Source organism: Charadrius vociferus, unplaced genomic scaffold (assembly GCF_000708025.1).
Source record: "Charadrius vociferus isolate BGI_N301 unplaced genomic scaffold, ASM70802v2 scaffold298, whole genome shotgun sequence".
Taxonomy (NCBI): domain Eukaryota; kingdom Metazoa; phylum Chordata; class Aves; order Charadriiformes; family Charadriidae; genus Charadrius; species Charadrius vociferus.
In genome coordinates, this window is record NW_009649936.1 from 2,855,349 (window position 1) to 2,870,236 (window position 14,888).

At 39.3% G+C, this 14,888-nt stretch overlaps 1 protein-coding gene across 1 annotated transcript in view; it reads right to left on the minus strand.

The window, feature by feature from the left end:
- Positions 1-14,888, minus strand: part of DSCAM (Down syndrome cell adhesion molecule) — a 413,961-nt gene that overhangs the window by 110,426 nt on the left and 288,647 nt on the right. The window contains exons 12-13 of the mRNA XM_009891369.1: positions 4,391-4,587; positions 1,234-1,330 (exon numbers count right to left, since the gene is read on the minus strand). Coding sequence (XP_009889671.1) covers positions 1,234-1,330; positions 4,391-4,587 — 294 coding nt within the window. The remainder of the gene's footprint in view (positions 1-1,233; positions 1,331-4,390; positions 4,588-14,888) is intronic.

Here is a 14,888-nt window from a genome sequence, read left to right on the forward strand (position 1 = left end):
GTCACTTTTCAACTAGGAGTCACTGATGTAATCTTGAGTACTGACTTCTGTTTAACCTTCTTCTGTGCAACATAGAATTGCATTTCCTTAAAAGCACCCCAGATTGAACTACTCATGCTAAAAAAGATTTTTGCCTTGAACACCATATTTCACTGATAATTCTACAGGTTTTAAACAAAATGTGATGGTAGAAATATGAATACTAAACTTTAAAGTGCTAAAATTTGTGGGGGGAGGGAGCAACATTTCTATCTCTGAATATGTTTAAAAGTCTTTATTTAAGGAAAGAATAATTTGATAACAGTTTAAAATTGCACTAAAGCCTCTTTCTGCTTCTAGAGTTAAGGATATGAATAAATAGCATTTATACCCATTTTAATGGCCCTTTAAATTGTCAAGGCAGTTTAAATGAGCAGTGGTGTAACTGAGAACCTGTCCCCAACCTCCACCCGAATTTTTCGACATGGCTGCCTTAGGCATTTGCTGACATCTGCAGTTACTTGAAATCAAGAGAGGGAAGGAAGAAATTTGCAAGTCCTTTAAATTTGTTGTGTGCATGCTCAAAGGCATACAAGCGCAAGAACAAGCATGGCACAGAAATAAGCAGTGACCAGTGGCCGAGTCCTGCCTGTGCCACCCCAGGACTTGCTGCTGTCTGCCTGAGTGAAACCCTGCAGGAGGGGAACCCCAGCCCCAGGTAACACAGGTTCCTAGAGTTTGCATTGTGCAAACTGATTACAATTTATTTTGACCGATTAAACTTGAAGTCTTTTGTTTAAAGATCCACAGTAGGTGTAGCTTTTCTCTAGAGATAAAGTCAGATCGCTTTTGCTTTATTTCAGACTTGGGTTTTAAGCACATTTGTTCTTTAAAAACAAATGCAACCCTTCTTCCCTTCCTCTTAAAAGTAATCCCCTCACATCCACTGTCCCCACTGAAGATGTTAGTTTTAAGTATCTTTAGTAGATCGACAGCTAGTGTATTTAAGAAAAATGTCTCCTTATTAATTTGTACTGATCTAGAAAGACTTGATCTTATCCTTAATTTTTATTTAATCTGTGATACTGGAAACGAGAGACTGAGTATCTTAATGTGGCTCCTCATTTCTTTGACAATGAGGAATACATTTAATTAGGAATCAGAGCCTCCCTCCCCCAACATATTTCTGAGGATGGCATACACTTACTGTACTACAATAGCTGTGTTTTTTTCCTTATGTTGTCCTCTTCCTACCTTGCACAGTGAGCTGAATTATTCCACGATCCTCCCCATAAGAATTGATGGCATGGCAGGAAAAGAAGCCAGAATCTTCACGCACGGTTGGCAAAATCTATAGGTGGTTTGAAAAGAAGTGATTGATTGAACAGCACGCAGGAAAAATAAACCAACAGCTTTTCTGTATTGCGCAAGAAAAATTGTACAAACTCTTTTACTTGACAGCAATAAATAGATATTGTGTGTTATACACATATGTACATATGTATAGTAAAGCATCCAAAATACTGAGACTTATCAGGACTAGGAACACCTGGGTCGAGGAAGCAGGCTATCAGCTCAACATGTGTAGTCAGGAATTGGAGCACCACCTATTCCTGTAGCTTCTCATTAGGAGTCTTGTTTCCAGTTACTCATGAGTGTGCCAAGTATTTAACAGTTGGCTGAAATTTTCCATACACAATGGTGCCTCCTGCTGCCTGCAAGTTTTTCCAGTTATTTCTGAAAATAACTCAAGTGGCTGAAGTCTGTGTGGAGGAAATAAAGGTTCAAACACAGGTGAACCCTGTAGTATTCAGCATGGTGCCTCATAATAAAATTTGGGGTGGTCTTTCTTTTCAATTTGTTATTTAATAACAGACAGTTGTACATAGTCTTTAAGTACATGATCATAATGTTATTTTTCTACAGGACCACTGCTTCATTCAACGTACAATAGGGAGAGGATTTTTTAAATGAGCAGAGATTTCAAATACCATTTTCTCCTCATGGTTCAGTATCGTTCAGTGTGCTGCTCCACACTTTATTTACTGCACACAGTTCAAACTGTGCCCTGAAGACAGACCTATTCATTTTCTCATAGCTTTTTCTGTGGCATTCGCCTATGTAATATCCATTTCAGAAACGAGTGAATTTATTTTCATAAATCCTGACATCATGAAGAGCATTACCACCATTTCGTATGGGGAATTAAGGAACCAGACATATGATAATGTTTGTGACTGCTTGACAGGTTGCCACATATTAGCTGAGCCATGGTAACTCCACGTGCTCTTTATTCCTCAGCAAAGCCAAAGCAATATGAGGACACCTCCTATTCACCACTGGTTAAGATAAATGGACTAATTTCCCAATTGCTACAAGGATACTGGAGAGTTATCATCTGAGATGTGGTAACTTGTCAAGCTGTGTTAAGTTCCTTTAAGATAGGAATATAAAATTTTTCAGAGCCGAATTTGATACATCTAGGGCCTTCTTTCCCCCCCCTCAGAGTCCTTAGCAATAAATAGCATTTCATGTGTTCATAACAGCTTCCATTGAGTTAAGCTGCAGCTATGAGGGCTTAGTACTTCTGCAAATCAGACCCCAAGGGCTCAAGGCAAGTACCTAGAAAACAAAGAACACACAATTATTGGCCACCTGTGAAAAGTTTGGTTTCAATGATCAGCCTTGCATCACACAGTGTCTTTCATTACTCAACCCTAATTCAACTCCAGAGAAAATCCAAGTCATGCCTGACTGAGGCAGGGGTCCTGCAGAAAAAATAAAATCTGAGTATACAACTAAAGATCACATCGTCATGCACACATGCAAAAGCACTAAGTTAAAAGCTTCAGAGACAACCTTAATCCCAATATTTTCCATCTTTGGCACATTTTATCTCTCAGAAGTCAAAGGTTTTGTATGTAACATACATATGGATATAGAATGCTGCTACCGTACACAACTGCTTCAGAAGAGAATTCTCCAAGCAGGTCTCCAACCTTCCAAAAAGAAATATTGTTGTGCACCCAGGCATTATCTTATTAAAGTCAATAAGATGAATGAGAGCACAGAAGTCTAGAGGTTTATCCTATAATTAAATATTATTCATAACACAAATATACTAATGTGAACAAAATCACACATAGAACTTATTCTTCCTTGTAGAAATCAATGACAAACCTCCCTCACAGAGAGCAAAACCAGATTTTTACTGGATATCATTCAACAGAATTTTTGGCTAGTAAAGAAAGAGATATACCTTAGGAGTTACACTAGAATATAGACAATCACCAGACAGCTAGATAATTATTTTGTTGAGCCTGGTAAAGATGCTTTTAAGAATGTGACTGAAAAATGGAAAATCAAGATTTTTGACTAAGAATCTATATGATTTTTTAAAAAATTCTTTTAGATTTCATAAAGGCACATGTAAAAATGCAAAGGAATGGACAGATAACTTGCTCATGTTGGTAAATTTTAGATTTGAGTGGGAAAAGATGTATCCTGGTATACTGAGGGCAATGTCATAGCCCCACTCATTGTAGGTGACTCCAGAACAGCAGGAGCTTCCTTTGCTTCCATGGCATCTTGGGGAAACTTAGGTCCCCAAAACATCAGTGTCACTCATGTAACCCCTCAATCTAACCTAGGTCAGCCACTTAGGAGTTAATGGAGTCAAACATACTAATTTGTCAAGCAAGTCAAGGTGCATGGTTCCCACACCACCAGACAGCTGCCCGTCACAGAAGCAGAAGTGAAGATGTAGACTATGAGCGTTTGCTAGGTGGCTTGGTGGCTTCTGCTACTGTGTACCATAAGCGCCAAATACTACTGGCAGCAGTAGATATACTACTTACATATCTACATGTGCCTTTTCCTTCCACCTCTCTTTGAACCCAGTGATTAACCTGACTTTGTAAAAGTCCCCACAAAGTGAAAGGGAGGGAGAAAAAGTACTTTAAAAAGACAGCATTTTTATCTGAAAACTCAAAGCTTAATGATTTTGGTGAAGGTAAGCCTGACACACATCAGAGCTAGGGGTCAGATATTCACTCAATGCTTATCAGCAGCGTACTCAAAACTGAGCCGTGCCGTCCCAGGAAGGGCAGGCTAAGGCATGAGCCATGTTGCTCCTGAGACAGAAAGGAAAGGGTGCTGCCAGCCAGGCTCACTCTCTTGTTGCCTCTGGAGGAGGAACTAACTAGCAGGGAGACTAATTTTTCTGGAGGGTGGGATGTAGAAGTTTCCTCTACCTCCTCTTGCTGCCAGCTCCCCAGGGCTGCGCCATGGGTGGAACGAGTGGTGGGGCTCTGACTTTGTAGGGCAGAGGTAGCTGTGCATCCCTACCCAACCCAAATCAAGCAACACTCTCACACATGTAGACGAGTCGTGTGTCACTTTATTTTCTTACCTGCAGAGTAGAGATCACTTCATCTCCAACTTCCTTGGTGGAAACAAGGTAACGGGACATTTCAGGGTTAATGATTCGGTCTTCTTTTTCCCAGCGGACAATGATGGGTTTCTCTCCATGTGCTGTGCAGCTCATCTCCTTCTTTTGACCTTGCGTTGCCAAGGTGGTATTTGGATAGGAAGTTATCATAGCTGGAACTAAGAACAGAAAAAACAGAAAAAGATAGTTCATCAATGAGCTGACTAGTCTGATGATATAGGGTTGGCCCTTCAATCTGGGTCTCATTCAGCTTGTCCATATTTGACCAGATGGCAAAAAACGTGAGAAATTCTTTTACTTTCATTTCTGTGTAAGAGAATGTTCTTAAGATTGAAGATGGACTTCAAACTTAGCAGAGAGGAGCTGGGACTGGACAGCTGGGCTGTAGAGACAAGAAGATGTGAATCCAAAGGAATGTGGGCTCCATTTCTTTTGCTGCTTATAGGACAACTTGCAACATAATTAAAATATTCACAGTACATAAAGGTGCTGTAAGTAATAAGCATTCAGATATAGGGTTAATAAAGAACTGATAAAAATGTCTTATTCCTTCTGATGAGCTACTGTTTTATTTGCTGACAGATATATGCTCTACCATTTTGTACGACAGTAATGACCTATCAAAATGAGGGCTTAATTAAACCAGGAGCTGTACAACATTAAAAGAAAGGCCCTGCACCAAAGACCTTACTATCCGTGTATGTGCTGATTGCATAGTTAAACTGTACTGAACTGAAAGTATAATTAAACTGACAATAAACCCAGCTTGATTTGTGTTTTTATTGTATTCAGAAGGTATTTGCAGAACAGTTTGGACATAATTGTCAACTTCATGAATCATTCAGGACTCCAAAAATTTTTAATGTTGAAAAAAAGTACTCTCTTGCTAGCAAGAATAGGCTTAAACCCCAAGCATTTTCACATTTTTGAATAAAAATTTCTGTGGAAATTGAAAGAGAAAATCCTCAGAGTTATTTACTGCAAACCCCTCAAAACATGGCATTTTTGAAACAGGATTGTCTCTTTGGTGTCCTCAGTAGCTTGTCCTTTCTGTCCTATATGATTTGTCCACCAATGAATAAGCATCTGGGCATTTGTGAGTAGGAAGAATTAAAGTCTGTGAGTCTGTCTTTCAGTTCTGGCCTTGCTTGGGAGACGCTGGAAAGCACTGGACAGCACACAGAACTGCTCTCTTCTGAATGAATTTGAGCGTATTAGGTGGCAGTAAAGAGTTGCTACCTCTTGTGCTCCAGGGCTACCGTGTGCAATAGCCCCACTTTCCTTGTTTTTATGCATGAACACTTGCCTCTTCTTATCAGAACAACTCACTTATTCTGTCTGACCATCTCTGGGTCTCTATTTTAAGAAGATAACATTGGCACAGAACATGATCTGAGGCCTCCCCGGTCTTTCCTCCTGCATAAATTGTGTCTGTTGCTACGGGACAGTAAAAAAATTCCTTATTTAAATGAATCACTATAATCGCTATTCTGAAATGTTAATACTTGATGGCATGACCTTTTCACATGCCAGAGCTGTTGATGCTTGGATATGACAATATGTCAGGATGCAGCCCTTACTGTTCAAAGGCTTGCTGAACCAAAACAAACCTATTTGAAAATTAACAGGGCTTTGGAGCTCCGGGTAGAGTTACAAATGGGATCTAATTACAGGGAGAACTCTTTAAGTAAGGTCTTGTGTGAGACACGAGGCTCTTCAGACATTGATACACATTAGTGATGAAGTACGTCTTGTTTAACTGTTTGGATATTAGGTACCAATTAGTTTTGTCAGAGAAGCATTCAAAGAGAAGAAATGATGAATACTCAGAATAGAAAATTAGGATGAGTCTGATTCTGTCTTCCAGAGAATGAAAATAGCGTCAGTTTTATCTGCCATCTGCCCCGGTACTAGTCCCCACAAGGAGGTTACTTTCAGAAAGTCACATTTTGCAGCCACCTCCTAGTTGCTGCCAAACACAGAAGCTAGTGTACGAGGCCTATGCAGCTGCAGGCCTGTGGGCCCTGTATGTGCATTGCACATATCTGCCCTCATCTGCAACACCTGAAATATACCAATATATCCTTTTATGCACTTTGTTCACCAACAAGAGACCCAATTCAAATGAGTGGCAGGCTATTAAGGAGTTCACGTTACCTTCATTAGCTTGTGCCACCACCTTTCTTCCTTCCATAATCTCTCAAGCCTCCCACATGTCCCTTCCTTCTCCATTTGCCGCACCTCTCCATGTCCCTCTTTTTCTCTTAATGCAACACACTCCAGTCCCCTTCACCTCTCCCTTTCCTCTTCTTCCTGCGACCTCCTCGGGTTCTCAAATGTTCCCTAACCCCTACTGCAATATTTTCCTCCTCCAACATCATTTCCCTTCCCGAATTAAATCCTGCCAACCTCCCAAAATGCCTAAGCAGATTTTCTTTACAGCTGCCGGCGTCCTTGCCATCAGTCACAGAATCACAGAATCATTTAGGTTGGAAAAGACCTTGAAGATCATCAAGCCCAACTGTAAACCTAACACTGCCAAGTCCACCACCGAACCAAGTCCTTAGGCGCCACACCTACACGTCTTTTAAAGACCCCCAGGGCCTTTTTTCACTGGCCCCCTTTCCAGCCACTCATCCCCAAGCCTGTAGCGCTGCGTGGGGTTGTTGTACCCAAGACTCTCTCATCTTGAAGCCATTCAATGGGTTTCTCTTGATACGACATTCCTATAAATCTTCTCCTAACTGGTGTCACTCAGAAATCCAGCAAGGGGAGGCACACGTGGACAACTGCACCTGCCTCTTGCTAGCGAGAGCAGTGCAGCAAGAGGTACTGATTTAATCTCTTTTAATCTCCTCCTCTAAGTGAGACGCAAACTGAAACTCCTCCTGCCAACAAACTTGGGCATTTGCCCTCATCGTACATATGTCCCTCACTCTTTGCAGCCTAAATCAGGCTAACATAATCCTAAGCCGAGCCTGAGAAGAATATACTACTTTTTCTTTCAAAATGTTTTCCAGAAAGGCAGAAAGAATGTCATTTGCTCTCAACACTGAGAAACAGAGCTGCAGCACAAGCAGAGGCACTGCTCCCAGGGAAGAGCTGCAACTGAGAAAGGGCTCTGGAAACCAGACACCGTCCTGCCTTCATGCTCCAGCAGAAGTCTTGCCTGTGCCACATCCACTCCCAAACAACAGACAGCCCCTTCCCAGTGGAGGGCCCCCGATTCAGACCCACTCCAACATCTCCCAGCCACCTTCCCGTACAGACCTACGTAATCTTAGCACTTACATCAGACTGGTACCTCTGCAGAATTCCTGTCCAAATAAATTTATGCTCCTTATAATTACTCCTGAAGCGATCAGTCGGTGGCCAGTTGCTGAGGGGAGCTGTTTCGGCACCGGCACTGGCCCGCCCCACGGCGCAGCAGCAGAGTTGGGTGCGCAGGTAGTTTTCCTGAGGTAGGGACACATCAGGGCAGCGCAGTGACCCTCCCGGAGCCGGCAGCTCTGGCTGGAGGCGATGAACAGGCTGGGGCCTTGCCGGAGCAATGGCCACCGCCTCCCTGCCTATACAAAGCAGCCTGGGGAATGCTGGGGACCGGGAACACGGCAACCATGATGGGCAAACAGGGCACAGCGTGTCAGCCAGGGCGACACGTGGCACAGGAAGGGCGCCTCTTCAAAGTCTGTCTCAGAGACTCCCTCCTCACTCTCAGGTCTCCTAAACACTTATGTACCAAGAATACCCTGATGGGTGACAGTGCCAAATGAAACACCGCGACCATCTTGCTTGCTTTTTAAAAAGCAGAGGCCAGCTTCTGAAGCTCAATTATTTTTTTTCCCCAGCAAACTTTCTTAATAAGAGCAGCATAACATGCAAAGAAAGATGACTTTAGTCCTTAGATACAGCTTTATCCCTACTTATCCTTCCCTTCCTCTCACATAATCTTCCACACTGATTCCTTATTGCCATAGCAATGCCTCACAGCTAAATATTTCCCCTTCCTCCAAAGCTGATTTTTTACTCTTCACAAATTATCTCCAATGATCCTAAACCATAAGCTCTCCTTTTTATCTTCCTCTGTGTCAAAAGATTTCTGGTAACAAAGCCACATTCCCAACGATATTTTAGGCAACGTATTTCTTCATCCTCCAACTATCTTTAATCAAATTACTGATGTAAATAACTGAGATAAATATGCTTGCTCCTTACTGACAAAATAATCTAGAAAACTGTAAATAAGCAAACTAAATCTGTACTATATATGCATGAGATATTCTCGTAGGATGTCTTAAAAAAAAAGTGAAGTCATTTAGAAATATATTAAGATGATTCAGATGCCATATTAAGTGTGTGTATCCTTTATATCTCTTCAAATATACATTATATACACACACACATAAAATGATATGTATTTATATAAGAGAATTTTGGAAGTGAAGGGCATATTACTGTGCTAGTTCAAGGAACGCATAGTGTCAATTTACAGGATTTTGGAGTAGACTTCCTTATGGAACAAATTCATACAAATGTCTCTCTTCTGGGGTTCTCTACATCTTTCTCTGAGGCATGCCATGTGGTGCTGGCCATTGCTAAAGAACTATTGGTCAAAATAGGAGAAAATAGAAGCTACAGTTTGTCGATTATGATGATTTCCATCTTCAAGGTATGCATATCAATGCCAGCAGCATTAATCTAGGAGAAGTCTTTGTTTAAAGTTGGGCTTCCATTTGGAAAGCTGAATTGTTTATTCCTTTTCCCAATCAACCCATTATATTCCCCTTCCTTCATGGCAACTCTTAAGAATTATGGAACTGGCTCAGACAAAACAAGAACCTTTTGTCCCACTCTTGAAGAAAACGGAACCCGGATCTTTACTGGGATTCAATAAAAACTATTTAATCTCACTTTCTTTTCTCGGCTATTGCTGAGTGTTTCGTCAGGAACTGAATGCAAATAAAAATGAAAACATTTCATTACCTTGACAAAGACTAGTCTTATTACCCAGAATAAGAAGGCTATAGTAAGCTAGGTGAAGCTTACTATGAGCAAAGTTAACAGAAACTTTTGAATGCTTTTAGAATAAACCATCAGAAATTATTAGAAAACCAAAATTCACATTCATGTTAAAAATTATGTAGGGACCAGAGTGGTGGTGGTGGGAAATAACTATTTTTTTGTCTCTTTCAGCTCATAGATGGAAATAGCCATGTGGGAAGAAAGCAAATTAAAAGGCTCCCTATCTTTTAGTTTGTAATTAAACACTAAACATCCTTGTAGCATCCTCAAATGATTCTAAGACTGACTGAAGTTCTCAGTGTGTTTAAGAACTATCGCTGTCTGTAGTTTCCAAATGGTATTTTTCTAGCAACCTGGCTGTGGTGAGAAGAGAGGAATACAACACAGCCAACACCCCAATTAATGGGGAGATGCCATGTGACACTCTACAATGTGTTTTGAGCTGAATTGAAAGTTAGATTGCTGATCATAGCCAAACATTAACACTGATTCAAGTTGTTCTTGAGAAAGGGGATGGAAAAGATGCACCAGATAAACAAATCTAATGATAGAATGATCTGGAGATAACTGAATGCAGTGAGAAATTGAGAGAGTGCTTGGTAACAGGCACGTCCTGGCCTCTGTCAATAATGTGACTCCTGGCATATCAACATATCCTACCATGCCTCCAATTCTCTTGGTCTGAAAATCTCTGCCCGGGAAAAGTGTCCTCCCACATAACTTGGCTGCTTCACTGGAGCATGCTTGAATGGGCCAGTTTGGGGAAATGTCTGTCACCATAGTGGGATTCATCTTGCAAGCATTTATGCCAAGCTAGGCACCGTAGACCTCCTCAATGGAAAGAAAGATGATACTTTTGGAGTACTGTTCATCTAACCAGATGAACTGTGTCTTCAAAAGCCTCTTCTTTACACTGATCATTCAGGAACCTGAAATGCCCTGCTCTTTTGCAGAGATATGCACACTAATGCTGTAATGAGAGAAGATGAACTCCATCTGTATTTCTTGTACAGCTTCTAGAACAGAGAACCTTTGATGTAGTTTCAACAACCTTGCGTAAAAATAACATTGTGAATGAGCATAGGAGTTCTGATAAGAGAAAAATGTATTAAAGTTGAAATGAATACATATTGAAAAAATGAATTAAAATTCCAAATTAATGTTTAAGCCAGATGCAGCATGTCCTCTCATGCTGGTCATCTACAGTGAGAATACTCTTCTATCCATGCCAGATGAGATTTTTTACCTCCAAAACAAATTTCGTCTTCCTCAATTGACTTTTGCTCAGGCAAAGAAAGTCCATGCAAATACATTACTTATATTTAAGGGAGACTAGCTCGCACACTATAATTAGTTGATTTCTATTTGTTAATTTATTTTAAAATTTAGTAGACTTTCAGGACTCAGTGAGTGTGTTACAAAAATTTTTCTCTTAACTTCAGTTTTCCCTTTCTGATAAGTGAAATTTCTGCTTACTTAAGTAGCATCTCTGCAGAATTCAAATGGTGTCCTGAATCTAGCAGAGAATTCTAAATCAACAGGACTACTCAAGTACTTCAACTTCAGCACACAGTTTCTAGGCAAAACTGTGACCTCTCCAGCAGGTGAAAATAATGCTCTTAGTCCTCATCCTCAAGAGGTGCTCAAAATTAGAAAACAAACTGCATGTCTCAAAGGGTGAAAGAAATATGTTAACACAAAAATAAGCATCCATTTTTATGAATATTTTTAAAAAAAAGGACATATAATTAATGAAAACTATTTTCTACCAATATTCACTAATTTTGAAAATGAACGTCATGTTTGGGACCTAGGCATGTTCATCTGTTGGGAACCTCCTCAGAGCCCATGTTCTTTTAGGTTAAATATTTTTAAAATTCAATTTCAAATATGTAAATATTTCATTAAAGTGAATTTTGATATTTTGATATTGCTTGGAATTAGTAATGCATTCTTTGTGTAAGCAATGTGATTTTCAAGTAGAAATAGTACTGGGTGATGTATAAAACTAATCAATGTGGCACGAATTTCAAATTCAAAAAAACAAATGCTTTGAAATGAATTGCCACTGATGTTCCAGACTAGGGGAAATAATTTCAAACACTTAAACCTGAGGATTTTGAGGAGAGAAGCAAAAATTTGATGAGTTAATATAGACTGAATTATTTACTTATCAGGAGTCTACACGGTATATAAAATAAATACAGAAAATTTATTGATAGATATATACCTGAAGACATTTTTAAAATAAAGCAAACCAAATGAAATTACCTTCTATCCCCAAGCTGCCTTAAAAGGAGGGCTAGTAGCTTTTTGTATGGTTCCATTAATAACTGTTGGATGAATGGATTTCTGGACAATAGGTAAGAGCTTCATTAGCACTTCTATTAGCAAAATAATTCTTTGACAGAACAGTATGAAAACAGTACTGCCATGGAAGAAGAGACTGCACAGCAGAAACTGCATCTTTATGTTTCCATTTAGTGAAGAGTGACATCCATGATAATTATGACATATAAATAAGAGAGAAAGTAAACACAGTTGTGATCTGTCCGTATCCCAGCTACCTGTTTGCATTACAAATCCCATATGAAAAAAAAGAGACTCTGAATGTAAAAACTGCATTATTAGAATACTAGGACATCCATGCAAGGTAATCTTTGAAAAAAATCCTAAAAAAAATAAATCACCGAGTGGCAATGAATAAGGTTTCTGTACACCCTAAAATACCATTACAGCTAGCTATTCCACTGATTTAAATATAGTTACTTTGATTATAAGTATTATTCAGACATGTGTTTCCAAGCTAGAACAGGCCTTGTTTGATGCTAAGCTTTAATAAGAATGACAATGATGTCTTGAGTACTTGGCAGCTTCACCAATGCCTCATGATCTGATTGAATATGTCAGGGTAAAGGCTGTGAACATTTAGGGCTCATATCTTATTCACTCAGAAGTGGTTTCAGGTCACATTATAGGAAAAGAAGTTGATTTATTTTGCATGACAACTATGAATTTTAACCAAAAGGCACATTAATAAAATAAAAAAGGTCTTTTCTTTCAAATCACAAAGGCAATTCTTTCCTCTTCCTGAGGTCTTTTCTTGCATTAGTTTTATGTTTGTACAGTGCAGACTGCCGTCTTCAAATGATGCACAGGAGACCAGCAGCTGCTTGTATCTCTTGGTCTTTCCTTTGACTTTGACATGGTTCTGAAATGAATGTGACTTTCTTTTGCTTTGCCATGCAGCTTCAATTCCCATTTTGTCTAACTGCACTTCCTAATAACTAAAAGAAAGAAAATGGGAAATGATAAGCTGACAGCTTTGTTCCCTGCAGTCAGTTATAGCAAAAGCCTGCAGAAATTTGTGACAAACTATGGTAACCCACACGAGGCACTGGAAAATCCGTTTCACTGAAGCTTGGCTAATTGTCAGAACAAAAATAAGTGATCGAAGATCTATAAAAAATTAAATTAGCAAGTATATAATTGTGATTTATGAAGATTTAGACATAGACCATCTTACTTCACAAGTAATTAATGGACAATGTTAGTGTTACCATCATTGCCATTGTTGAAAAGTATGGATGCCTAAAAATTAGTATCAGAAACACGTATCCATTAAGCATAAATTTCTTCGGCCACTTTCTATTCCAAGTCAATTATGATCTTTCATCACCCTGTATAAAAGTCAGGCTGAAAAGAGAAGGAATGTTAAATAAACTAGCCATATAGAATTTTAGATAACTTCTCCAATGCTTTGATCTTAAATTGAATTCAGTCTGCCATCAAGATGGCATCAAGTTTTAATGTTAAGTGAGAGGGTTACTGCTATCATAATTGTAAAGTACAGTGCTCTAATTTTTTGTGACTTACTGAATGCAAATCAGTAAAAACCAGAGACTGTAGAAGCACATGGGAGGGTGTTCATTTTCTTTCAAGTTGTTACGCTTTAGACTTCCCATTTATGCCCTTTCATTAAAAATACCTGAACAGTTTACAAGTGTAGAAGAAAAAAAAAAAAAAGGCAGAAAGTCACTGGGAAACACAAGCTTTAATCAGGATATATTTTATGACCCAGCTGTTCCCATGGGTCTTCTAGATTTTGGAGGCTGTGAAGTGACATGTGTAAATGTCCCTCCCAGGGGAAGAGAAGCAAGCACTAATTGAGGTATTGACGGGTTTAAATGAAGCAGAAGCACACTATGAAACTCTGGCTACAACAAAAATGAGTATTGGTGAGCAGTGCATGCTGGGACATTAATGGTTTTCATTCACTGCTCATTCATGCAAGTAAGTATACTTTTAAGCACAGTGACTTGGGTCTATAACAGCTCAGTTCTGAGCTAAAAAGCCATGAAATACTATCAGTTAATGTATAAGGAGAGCTGTAGGAGAACTAGTTTCGTCTAGCCTTCCAGAGTGAATTATATTTTTATTGTCTAGATAGATGCAGATAGACCAATAGCATCTGATACTCTGATGATGGGAACAGAACCCAAATATATTAAAATCAACAAGGTACAACCCTCTATATTTATGTAGGCATTCTCTATACAAGTACATTAACACAAACAATAAATATGTATATATTCTGTATATTAATACTAGCAGGAGGGCGTTTTTACGTTCTATATATACACAAAAGCATTTACCTGTGCATGGAGGTAGAGCATGTTCACAGAACCAGTCAGTAGCATTCATCTCAACCTAACTTCAGGTGGCTAAAAATTACTTATCCAAGCCTTCAGCTAGTCAAATGAGGACCTCTTCTATAGCAGTCCTTGGGGAGAAAAAAAGACCTTCTAGAGGGCCATTCATCTTGCCTTAAAGATGACGAAAGACTTCTTATTGATAATAAAAGGAGCTCAGGGTGAGCTGCTTAGACTTTTACAACTAACCTTTAGAAGTCTAGCTTAAAGTCAGGTGAATCTAGCGCTAAGCATCTAATCTTAAATTCTGCATTCTCTTACACTGAAGAGATTTAGGATGTCAATAAATGCTACTACCTCAGGAAAGAGAGGAAAGGAGATTCAACTGCGGAGAATAAGAACCTAATAAAAAGCTCTGAAGACATTTATTTTAATGGGCATCAATCTGGTTTCTCTAGTAAAAATTGTAATATTTGCCCCGCCACAGAGACCATCTGCGGATGGCTTCGTAATGGTCTGACCATCTACGGGGTATTAGCTCTGCTTGTTTATGAAAAACAACAAACTTGATTTCTAATCTATTCTGTCTTTTATTTTCCGCTATGGAGTCTATTATCTACTTCTGCTGCTCAGCATGCCAGCAGCTTCTGTAGGCAAAAAAGATCCCTTATGTTGGTCAGTAAAAGGAGAAAATTTCCAGAAGAGTGGGGAACCATCTTAAAGGCTACACAGTCTAGGAAAAGCTGATAGGTAACTTTTGTGCTTAATTTTTTTAATAATGTCTT